The sequence below is a fragment of the Crotalus tigris genome, unplaced genomic scaffold, assembly GCF_016545835.1.
Source record: "Crotalus tigris isolate CLP2741 ecotype Arizona unplaced genomic scaffold, ASM1654583v1 scf7180000018825.4774228, whole genome shotgun sequence".
Lineage (NCBI taxonomy): Eukaryota > Metazoa > Chordata > Lepidosauria > Squamata > Viperidae > Crotalus > Crotalus tigris.
The window spans coordinates 1,235,205-1,247,916 of NW_024097215.1; the positions used below are offsets into that span (position 1 = coordinate 1,235,205).

General features: G+C 38.5%; 1 protein-coding gene across 4 annotated transcripts in view; it reads right to left on the reverse strand.

Moving 5' to 3' along the window:
- Nucleotides 1-12,712, reverse strand: part of UNC5D (unc-5 netrin receptor D) — a 290,263-nt gene that overhangs the window by 39,701 nt on the left and 237,850 nt on the right. For 3 of the 4 annotated variants that reach the window (XR_005558313.1, XM_039356590.1, XM_039356589.1), the window contains 2 exons: nt 6,214-6,399; nt 753-1,130 (listed from right to left, as the gene is read on the reverse strand). Coding sequence is in view for 3 of the 4 variants with exons in the window: in XM_039356590.1 (XP_039212524.1) it covers nt 753-1,130; nt 6,214-6,399 (564 nt within the window). In the remaining variant the exon portion in view is untranslated. The remainder of the gene's footprint in view (nt 1-752; nt 1,131-6,213; nt 6,400-12,712) is intronic. The other variant, XM_039356591.1, reaches the window with a different exon arrangement.

The following is a 12,712-nucleotide window of genomic DNA, read 5'->3' on the forward strand; positions in this document are numbered from 1 at the left end:
AAAACAGAGACCACTCAGCCACTTCCAAGCTAAGGTATCCTCTCCTCCTCACTTCTACAAAGTCAGCTGTCACTTTATGCTTGCTTGTGTTTTGCTGCTATGCAGTGACAGACTGCCATGAAGTGTGGGGAGGAAGAAGGAAGAGGGAAATGCTTGGGGAAATGAAAGTAAGTGCTATACTTCCTTGAGACACTGCCTCAAGGTCACCCAGTTGGGAAAAGGAGGGGGCTGCATACTAAACTGCCCTTGGAAGGACCATTATGAAAACACCTTGCATGAACCTGACTGGTTATACTGGGGTGGGCAATGAGAGACAGTTAAGAGAGGGAAAAGTAGAACTTAGCCATTTTGGTACAATTTTCAGTTTTGGCTTTGCATTACTGCCATACACCTGACCTCTAATAAACTATACCATTCTTAACAAATGGAGCCAAGGATTATTTTTATTTAGAGGTTTAAATTGTGGCAGGTCAGGTCTGAAATTATTTTATCCCCTATCAAAGAAAAATTGTGCTCCTTTTTAGAAATTAAGAAAAAAACCTCACAGCTGCAGTGGGAGGATTAAAACAGCTTTACCAAATTGTTAGCTAGTCACAGTTACTTCTCTACATGCAAAAGTTCACACATCATATTCCTCTGAGAGAAAGCTGATAGAAGCATTTATTACTATTGCATATTTTTAAATAAACCCAAGGGAGAAAATCCAATTAGGCCTGCATTTCCAAATGTTTGCAAATTCGGCAGAAACCCACCTGTGTTGGGAATTCCTAAACGCCCTCCCAGATGACCAAATATGCTGGTAGCCCTCATCTCGTTTTGCTTGGAAAGAGATGAGAGATTCTGGATGTAGGCCGTTTTGTTTTTCACATGCACAGGATTGAAAGTTTTGTTGTTGTCATGCGGAAATGTCCCGGAATGAGTTTTCCCGTGATACTCCGAATGTTCCGTCACCCCCAACGACACCATAAATGAACTCTGAACTTTGACTTTGATATCAGACAAAGGGTTGAAGAGGGAGGATTCTGTCATTAGCTCCTTGTCAATGGGATCTTGAAGGCATATGGGTCCACTGTAGGTTCTACTCACAGTCAGGTCAGGCTGCATGGATGAGTTCAAAAGCAAGGAGTTACCTGATAGAAGGAAATTGATCAAGCAATCAGTTACCATTGCTACGTAGAACCCTAAGCGTTGTCTGCATACTCGCATTAAGATTGCAAACCTTGAGCAACATTACATTGGATTTCAAATGGGAGATTTTTGTAATAAATTATAAGTAAGTAAATGTGTTTTTTTCCAAACAGAAAACTAATTATCAGGAGGAAAATTTATGCCCGAGGCAACCACAGTTTCTGTTGGAAAACTGCAGATATCTTAGACCAAGCCAGCTCTAAATAGATTCACTGAGCTTGGATATTTTCCTGGAAGATATTTCATGACCAGGATACATAACATCACTAGTGCATGAGAGTATAGGGTTTACTGGCAGAGCAAGCTACTATGAATAAGCCACCAGCAAATCAAGTCTCCCATGCTGTAGTCGAGATTAAGGAAGGTGACCTTGAGGGAGAGACACGGGCTCTGTAAACAAGAGGTAAAACATTTTGTCTAAGTCCAGAATGTTCAGATAATCTTCAGAAGTGGCTCAGACAGAAACCTCCTTAATTCACCTGGAGTAAATGAAGGAGAAAAGTTACAACACAATCAGACTTGCAAAATTCTATTATGACAGCCAGTCTGAATAAAAGTAATTTTAGATTCCCTTTGAAGATGATTTCTTGGTCTGGTCTACCTATGGGGCTTACATATAGACTGATGGTGTTAACTAGCATCTGCAGGAAAACAATCAAGTTCGGAAAACACCTAAAATCAATAGTTACCTTTATTATTGAGATTCAAAAATGCAAGAAAAGCCATAGAGATGTGACTCTGAATGAATTATCCATTTATAGGTGCATCGAATTAAGCTTCATCTAAACACTATTCAAGAAGAGAAGCAACCAAAGGAGAAGGAAAGAGGCAAACAGACCTAAACACACACCGTTCCTCATTATGTCTCTGTTAACGAACAACCAGATAAAGAAGAATAAAGAAGAAACCATATCCCACCCCAAAAGCAACCAAGGAAAAGAAATAATCAAGGCTGAAAGGACAATCTACCACATGTAAACAGGCAGCAAACCCCACTCCTCCATGCCCTGATGCTGTTACCCAGAGAGGTAATGAAACATGTCCGGGAAGAGAAGTAAGCATAGAGGCGAGCCAAAATAAATAATTCATTCCTGAGCTACATACATTTTCCACTAATTGCAACATTGCCAGCAAAGTGTTCATCCCATTTTACTTCATACTTCAGAGCAGAACAAGCTCTTGTCACCTGTTCATAATGCTTGTTTAAACTAGACAAGCTATATACAAGCAAAATTAACATTGCAGTCTGGTGCTCTTCACCTTTATTTTAAATTGAGCCAAGGAAAATGCTCCACTCGCTTTACTCCAAACTAAGTAATCTCTTTTGCTCAACTTTTCTGACTATGCTGAAACTTTGGAGATATCCAGGAGACAAATCAGGGGCATTAAGAAGCTGTGTTTCTCCAATGTTCTGATAGAGATGTGGTTGTGGTTGCTTACTGTTGATCAGAATAAAATAATTCACAGACTTTTTTATTATTATTCCACTGTAGACACCAGAAGAGAAAGACATCCAAATGAATGGATGGAATAAGGAGAAAAAAGTAGAGTAAGTGAATGGGCGGGATTAGCTCTCTAATCCTAATCAGTCTCCCTGATTATTATTATTTTTTAAATACCGCTTTTAAGAAACCAATTTCTGAACCTATCTGCGTAGAGTTCAGTCAATGATTATTTTCCTATCAGCATTAAACAATCTTGGTTTTTGGTAATTTATATACATTTGTATATGACTGTGTGGGAATATTTTTTACCTATGCTGAAGTTATTTTGTTAACTTTTCTTCTCAACAGTTTGACATCCTTGCCCAAATGTTTTTGTGCTTCAGTGATTTTCCCAGTATGCATAAGCACACACACACCAATATAAGACTTATTGTTATATGTATGTGTACAGAAGGGCATATGCATAGATTTTTTTTGCAGCTTTCCATCCACAATTGTGCCGTTACCATGTAATTTGAATTCCTATAAAAATAGATGCTTTTCTTTTCTTTTTTTCTTTAGTTTACTCTTGAATTTCTCTCTCTCTCTCTCTCTCTCTCTCTCTCTCTCTCTCTCTCTCTCTCTCTCTCTCTCCTGATGTGTGGGTGTATTAATAATACATGCTGTGAGAAATAGCTAAAAATCTCATTATGGGAACTCTTTGGCTCAGTGACTACTGAGGAAATTGTAGGCCCAGATTTCTAAGAAGGCTGATTTTTGCCCAGGTTCTTACCCTGAATCATAGAGTGAAAAGGTTGAAAGGCACTGTGAAAATCATGAAATCCAATCCCCTGCTCACTGCAGGAATCCACTGCTACTACATCCTGATGGCCATCATCTTGGATATGTTTAAACAGCTTCTGTTTAAACATCTCCAACAAAGGAAAGTTCACCACCTCCTTTTGCATGGTGGAATCACTTGTAGCATTAGGACACTCTTCTTGATATCTGATTTGTAATGTAAACCCATTGTTTACCCATTGTCTTTCTTTCTGGAACAATTTTGAACCATACTGCTTCATCTTCTACAGCAGTGGTTCTCAACCTTTTTAATGCCGCGACCCCCAACCGATCGTAAGTCGAGGACTACTCAACCGGTCGTAAGTCGAAGACTACTCAACTGGTGCAGCACCGTTTGCAGAATGGGACTTTTGGCGGGCTCAGCAGGGCAGAGACAGCCTGGACAATTCCTATTGGCTTTTGAAAGCCAATAGAATTAGACTCTATTCAAGAGAGTCTATTCTATTGGCTTTCAAAAGCCAATAGAATAAAAGGGAGTAGCATAGCTAAGGAAAAGGGGGAAAAAAATGGTGGACTGCGTTGTTTGGCGACCCCCGTGAAATGGTCGTTCGACCCCAAATGGGGTCCCGACCCACAGGTTGAGAACCACTGTTCTACAGGATAATTTCTATCAGATGTGAAGAATCACAATCACATGTAAGTTCCAGTTCAGTAGATTTATTGCTCAAGTCTATACAAAAGAATGTGGTCAACTAACGGGCAGCACTAAACTGGCGCTTGATAAGAGTTAATGGAATTGAAGGGGGACTGGACATGGAGCCTTTGTGGACATGTAAGGATTCTAGGCTGAGTCCTCCCTTGACTCTGTTCCCAGGCTCTGCCTATTTTCTCCTACAGTTTCCTACAGATTGGTTGTTTCTCATATGTGTATGAGATTGTGTATGTGAATCACTGTACAGATGAAATATTTAGTAGATTTAGTCATTGCATAGCTGCCTCGTTAAACTCTCAGTACTAATATAGTACTTCCTTCCTCCCCCCAATCACCATGGAAATTAAAATTAGTATCTCATCTAGATAATTTAATATATTCATTATAATAATATAGATGATGAAGGGCCGGAGGGAATTTATGGGGGATAAAGGGCTTGGGACTGATAGCTGTTAAGAAGAACCTTATGATCTTCCCTGTAGAGTTGTAGTAGACAGGCCAAAAAATAATGGGGTTAATTATGTGAAATTAGATTCTATTTGGATATCAGGTTTGAAAAAAATCCCAATACAGTAATAAGATATGTTCCAATTCAATAGGCTATCTTGGGAGTCGGTGGTCTCTCTTTTGTTGGAAATGTTAAAAATTGGATTGCCAATTGTTGGCAATGCCCTGGTACAGGATCCCTCCTCTGGGCAAATGATCTTCAGGATGTCTTTCATTCAACCCTTATACTCTATGATTCTATGGAAATATTTTTTTATAAGTAAATAACCATAGTTGTCTTCACATTTCTAGCACCAGGGTTTTCAGAAACCAAAATGTTATTTCAAAAGAAAAGAGAGACTCTAACTTGTTACATAAAGTTTTCAAGAAAAGGGTCCTTAGGGAAAAATATCACAATGTACAATTTAAGATTTCCTGAGTGTTTGATGATACATTTAAGCAATGACTAAACTTGACAAATTGGACTTTATATAATATAACACACTACTCATGTCTTCAACTCTCCATGAATGGACCACCTTTTTCAAGTAGAGATCTACTAGAGCTGAGATCAGAAGTGCCAAGTTTGAATAATGATACTTGAACAATGGGATGCACTATATAACTTATACAGGACACAAAGTCAGCAGAGTGGGTTTTTTTCCCCTCACCACTCAACGTATAAACATTTCTGTGGGATTTAATAAACCATGAACAAATGGTTCAGGAATTCTGAATCCATTTGATTGTTCAATGAAGATGTCTATCAGACCTTTTAACACTGAATCAATCAGATGTTACAATAGTGTTCTTTATTACTACTGCAATCTAGGAGTTAAACACAATCAATTTATTGGGTTTAAAGACACTTATAAAACCTCCTTTTTAAATGTGGTGCTGCTGTACTTAACTAATAATAACAATAAGCACACAGCTTGAGTTTGTTCCATGGATGTCTTTGCATACGTTGGACAAAAGTCTACTCCAAGTGGCTATGCTCACTGGTGCTGACTGTTCCAAACATTCACCAAAATGTACCACTCCTATTAAGTTATGATTGTATTAGAACAAGGGTCTTCAAACTTGGCAACTTTAAGACCCTGGCTGGCTGAGGAATTCTGGGAGTTGAACTCCACAAGTCTTAAAGTTGCCAAGTTTGAAAACCCTGTATTAGAACTATATCATCTATACATCCTGGCTTACATTCCATTGTGGTTTCTGAATGGATGTGCGGACTGGAAGGGAAGACTCAATTCCACCCACTGTCTGATTCAAAAAGGATGCATTTTCACCTGAATTTGGTAAGAAAGATTACCAAGATATCTGGAAGCATGATTAGCATGCTATGCCTATACAGAAAGCTGACAACTTACCAGCTATCTAAAGGAGGAAGTCCAGCAATGTAGGAAGAATTTACTTGTGTTGAAGATATCTGTACTTCCCCCCTTGTTTACATGATCAATATGGCATAAGGGGATGAGCAGGAAGTCAATCCCACACCACATACAATACATACGTGAAAAGTCAAGGAAGCTTAAAACTGGTCACCTAATTCCACTGATCGGTTCCTTCCTCCAAAAGTCATTGTCCAATTTTACCAACCTTGTCGGACAGTTTTAAAATTAAAGGTCTGGAAGCCTCCTGTCAGAGCCGAGGAGTCAATCACATCCACGCCATATTCACTCTGGCTCCTCCTGTAGAGAGTCACCCCAATAACAATGACGGCAACGGCAATGACGGCGGCCCCCAGGCCTGAGTACAGGGCGATGTCTGTTGGGTTTTCAATATCTGCAAGAAGAGAAGAAATAGCCTAAATGAGTGCAGGCTGTCCTGACTGCTAGAGCCAATTCAAAACCAATGTTCAGCTTAAACATGCAGAAGCTTTGATTGTGAGAATAGGAATAATGATCTCAGAAGGAAAATCACTACCCATGATCAGCTTGCCTGCACTGTTAAATTAGTGAAGGGTTGTTTTTTCTTCCTGGTCTTCCTACAGAAAGTAGGGGGAAGTGGAAATAAAAATGGGTAATTAATTCCTATAGGATTCTGCAATGGGAGAAACATTAAATCTGGATATCCCAAAGGTACTCTGTTTTTCCTTGAAGACAGTTTGCTTCTCATTCAAGAAACGTGAATGAAATGGCAAAAATTTCTGCTTATTTGAAGGACCATTCACAAGAAAGATATATTTCAGTTTGGAGAAGATGGATAGACTATATTCAAAATAAATATGGGAATAAAAAGTTTCATTTACTTTTTGAATAATGAGTATTGTTATTATTATTTTGGATCATCGCACAGTCAGCCAGATGTTCAGACTGAATTTGGCATTTTGTCTACCTATCGAGTCCTTACTCAGGACCTGGGATAGGCAGATGTGGATGTTTGATAGTATTACAGGTATCGTCACGGGATGGAAGCAGTTCCTAGTAAGGCCGCTTTTTGCAATTGACTAATAGTGAATTTGTCAATGCCAATGGTGTTCAAGTGGAGAAGATGGATAGACTATATTCAAAATAAATACGGGAATAAAAATTTCATTTACTTTTTGAATAATGAGTATTATTATTATTCTCAATCATCGCACAGTCAGCCAGATGTTCAGACTGGATTTGGCATTTTGTCTACCTATCGAGTCCTTACCCAGGACCTGGGATAGGCAGATGTGGATGTTTGATGGTATTACAGGTATCGTCGCAGGATGGAAGCAGTTCCTAATAAGGCCGCCTTTTGCATTTGACTAATAGCAAATTTGTCAATGCCAATGGTGTTCAAGTGGTGCTCCAGTTGTTTTGGGATTGCACCCAAGGAGCCTATGACTATTGGTACTACCCTTGCTTGCTTTTGCCACAGTCTTTCTATTTCTATTTGTAGGTCTTTGTATTTTGTTATCTTCTCCAGTTCTTTCTCTTCTATTCTGCTGTCTCCAGGCACTGCCACGTCCACTATCCAGACTTTTTTGTCTTTCTTATCGACAATTGTTAAGTCTGGGGTGTTATGTTGCAGGTGCTTGTCTGTTTGAATTCTGAAGTCCCAGAGCAGTTTAATTTTATCATTTTCTATGACTTTCTCTATTTTATGATCCCACCAGTTTTTGCTTACAGGCAAATGATATTTTTTGCAGATCTTCCAATGCACCATTGTTGCTACTTTGTCATGCCGCTGCTTGTAATCAGTCTGTGCAATCTTCTTGCAACAGCTTACCAGGTGGTCCACTGTTTCTTCAGCTTCTTTGCATAGGCGGCACTTACTGTCTGTTGCTGTCTTTCAATTTTGACTTTGTATGCATTTGTCCTTAAGGCTTGGTCTTGTGCAGCCAGAATTAGTCCCTCGGTCTCTTTCTTCAATTTTCCTGCTCTTAGCCATTGCCAGGTCTTGTTATTATCTGCTTTCCCAGCTATTTTTTTAATGTATTGGCCATGTAGTGCTTTGTCTTCCCATGCCTCTATTCTGTTCTTCATTTGGTCTTTCTTGTAGGCCAGTTTGGTCTCTCCAGTAGTTAGTAAGCCTTCCTGATATACTAATTTCAGTGCATCTTCATCATTGTTCTTCAGATATTCTTCCAAAGCCATTTTTTCTTCTTCAACCATCTGATGTACTTGTAGCATTCCACGCCCACCTATTTGCCTTGGTAGATAAAGTCTATCAATGTCACTGCGTGGATGAAGGGCATGATTCATTGTCATTATTTTTCTGGTCTGCCTATCCATTGCTTTTAGTTCTGCTTGAGTCCAGTCCACTATTCCAGCTGTGTACCTAATGACTGGGATTGCCCAGGTGTTGATTGCCTTTATGGTATTTCCTCCATTGAGTTTGGATTTTAAGATCTTCTTCACTCTCTTGATGTATTCACCTCTAATCTTTTTCTTGACTTCAGTGTGCTTGATGTTGTCAGCTTGAAGGATACCCAAGTATTTGTAGTACTCTTCCTCATCCAGACTCTTAATGTTATTTTCGTGGGGCATCTTGATTCCTTCAGTTTTCACTATTTTTCCTTGTTTGATAGTAAGTGTGGCACATTTGTCCAAGCCAAACTCCATTACAATATCTTGGCTATATATACGGACAGTGTTGAGCAGCGATTCTATTTCAGATGATGTTTTTCCATACAGCTTCAGATCATCCATGTAAAGGAGGTGGGATAGTCTAGCAGATGTTTTTGATGTTTGATAGCCATGTCCTGAGTTATTCAGTATTGTTGACAGAGGAAACAGTGCAATAACAAATAGTAATGGTGATAATGAATCTCCTTGAAATATTCCTCTCTTGATATTAACCTCTCCCAGCTTTCACCATTGATCTGCAACTGTGTCTTCCATTGTGCCATCGATTTTGCACAAATTTTCTGATGTTTCTACTTACTCCTGTTATTTCTAGGCACTTGATTATCCAGTCATGTGGCAGAGAGTCAAATGCCTTTTTGTAGTCAATCCATGCCACATTCAGGTTGGTCTTCCTTCTCTTGCAGTTTTCCAAGATCATTTTGTCTATTAGGAGTTGATCTTTTGTTCCTCTGCTATTGGGGCGGTTTCCTTTCTGCTCAGGTGGAAAGAGATTGTTTTCAACTAGATGCTGTTGTACTGCATCAGCTACCACACCAGTTAGTAATTTGAAAGTTGTTGGTAAGCAGGTAATTGGCCTGTAGTTACCTGGTGTTGCCCCTTTTGCTGGATTTTTCATTATTAGGTAGGTTTTCCCAGTTGTTAGCCACTTTTCAATTTCTCCTCCTTGTAGTATATTGTTGAACTGCTTGGCAATGAGTGGGTGTATAACAGTTAGATGTTTCAACCAAAACCCATGCAGTTCATCTTCACCTGGTGCTGACCAATTTTTGATTTTCTTTGCTCTTTTTTCTACCATTTTTGTTGTTATTACTAGTTCTTTCATTTCAACTTCTGTTTTATTTGCATCCACCTCTTTTAACCAAGCCGCATCCTTGTTGTATTTCTTTGGGTTATCCCATATCTGCTTCCAGAACTGCACTGTTTCTTCCTTGTCAGGTACTGACTGATTCCTTGCAGTTTCTCCATTGATGGATTGGTAGAAACGTTTCTGATTGGATTGAAATTGGAGGTTCTGCCTATAGTTTGCAATTCGAGCTTCATATCTACTGATTTTCCTGGCTATAGCTGTTATTTGTTGCTTTATTATTTCCAGTGCTTCCTTGATCTTCCTTGTTTCTAAGTGGTATTTCTTGATTAGGTATTCTTTGGTCTTCTTGTTCTTCAGCTTCTTTTCTTTCATCTGTTCTAGCTTGCTTGCATGTGATCTTAACTTGCTGATCTTATTATTATTATTATTATTATTATTATTATTATTATTATTATTATTTATTATAGTGGAATTTTTATTATATCGTATTGCTTAAGAATTAGGATATTAATTTGTTTATGTTATTATGCTTATTTAGAATTTGTTTATTTTATGTTAAAAGGGAGTTAAAGTGTATTATGGATTTGGTTTTTATATAGTTGGTTAATGTTATTTAGATTATGATTGTCATATTTGTAACCCTGTATTCAGCTCTGGGAAGTGTGGGAGGGGGAGGGGGTGGGGGGGGTTGGGGTTGTTTTGTTGTAAACTTTTGTAAAACTTTTCAATTAAAAAAAAAGAAACTTCCATCAGAACTGAAGCTTCTTGGATGAGAAGCGAAATGTCTTCAAGGAAAAACAAAGTCCAGTTGCCTTTTGCAAAAAGCACCTTGGGATAACCATGACCTGGATAACTTAGAATGTCCATAGACATCAAATCTGGATAGCATCCATTTTTCCCCTTCCCAACGATATAATGCCCTCTGGAAAATATGTCCAATCCATATGGACCATGACGCACTTAGAGAATCATAGCATCGGCAGGACAATTTAACCCATTCCTGCATTGCAGTTTAGTGAAGAAATTCAAATTAAAGCTTCCAAAATAGAAGGCAAGGACCTGAGGGTTAAATAACAGGTTATTTAAAAGAACTTGACAATGTTGAATCAGACACACCTGGTCACCTCACTTTTCTTCTAATGTAAGTGAAACATCTTTCGATTCTTGTGCCTGATTTTGCAAATGTCTGGCTAATTATTTGGGGGAAGGGAAGGGGGGGGGGAAATAATGGAAGGCTCTTTAAAAGATGCTAATTTATTCAATAAGAGTATCTCTGTGTTTAAGAATGAGCAGGTATGTTTCTGCCTTCCCTTTGCTCATGGCCTCTTTAAATGAATCTCCCAAGTAGAAGGTACTTGTTTAAGATGCATGTTCTGAAAAGGGGTACACAGCCCTGATCCAGGATAACTCACCAGGGCCAGTTCACCATGGCCAACTCGCTGTGGCAAACTAGCTGTTGCCAACTCACTATGGCACAATTCATTGTGGGACAACTCATCAAGGGACAATCCAACACTGTATTAGTTTCATTTAATTACTTTTATTATGGGTGACCATGTTTTCATTGAAATTATTGTAACTCTTATATTTGTTGATTGACTTTCTTATTTTATTCTTGTTGGCCAGGGTTCCATTGAAATTAATTTAACTTTTGTATTTGTTGAATTTTCCCATGGCAAGTTCTCCCACGATGAGTTGGCTACAGTGAGTTGACTGTGGCAAGTTGTCCCGTTCCAACATAGCCTGTGTGGTAGAGAGTGGGTAGAAAGGAAAATAAGACAGATTATTCAGAAAGCTCCCTTTTCAGTTGAAAAGCTTGGAGGAATATTGGTTTTATTTTGCCAATAATTTGCCAATTATTAAAACCACGGGCTTATTACTTTTCACTCAGCTGTCATTTGTGCTCTCAAGTTCATTTTGCTTGAGAAATATAGTGCTGGGATCTGAGTGGGAAGTCCTTTTCCATCTATGCCTGTCTGTCTATCTGTCATCCAGCCATCCATCCATTTTAATCAGTGGGCAGATTTGGACTTTGAAGAGTACACCAATTCTTCAATAGCAGGTATCAGTAGAGAAATTAGAAGGCGCTGCATTTAAGCCATCAGGAGAAGCACAAAATAGTAAATGGAATAAATATAAATACAAAATGGCAGTGTTATCTGCCCATCCTACCCTCCCACAAGGCAGGACAATCTGCCCCAAATAAGCTAACTATAGGAATGCATCAAGATATCAAAAAAATGATGCTTTATGTTTCTTTGACTGTTTCTTGACTGTTATTCTTCCATTCCAATTCTCTCCATAGAAAACAGGCATTAATCTTTGTCAGTGGGCCCAATTAGGTAATGTCACAGCAACAGCTTGTGACACAGAATTCTGAAAATAATGTCACTTCAAGAAAAATACAGAGTCCACAAATGGATATATCGTTCCTTTTCATGTCTTCAAATCAAGCAACAGAAAACACACGCATGCATGCACACACAAAGAATGTTCAGAAGAATTTTGTTCATGTAAATGGATACTGTAGAGTTGTTGATATTTTATGTACACAGCACTACATTTGTTGTTATTTATTTACACTGATACACTGGGACCACTGATTTATGTGCTTCTTTTTTCTTTTTTTTCCTTTTTGCTAGAAAATGAGAAGTAAAGATGCAGCAAAGAAGAATAAGTTAGTGAAATTTACATTTGCTCCATGACCTATCTAAGATAGCAATTTTCTTAGTGATAGTCATCTGCAAAAATTGGGGTTGTTAATTATTTATTTTTGGTCAGTTCTGGTAGCCAGATCAAATCTCAATTAATCAGTGGGACAACTTGCCTCTAAAAGTTGTGAACGCTCCTGCTCTGGAAGTTTTTAAGACGAGATTGGACCACCATTTGTCTGAAATGGAATAGGGTTTCCTACCTGAGCAGGGGGTTGGACTAGAAGACCTCCAAGGTCCCTTCCAGATCTATTCTATTCTATTCTATTCTATTCTATTCTATTCTATTCTATTCTATTCTATTCAGAATTCAAATGTAGAAACATCCACTGGGGGTTATGCAGGATGTACAGAAATTCAAGACAATAGTCATAATTAAAGTCCCACATGATTTTCACAGTCATGCATAATGCACATAATAAAGGGGTGGGGTTTTAGTCATGCAGTCAAGGCTGACTTTTTTTTTTTTAATGCCCCGAGACATTGCTGGATCTGAACATCTTTATCTGAGTTATCCC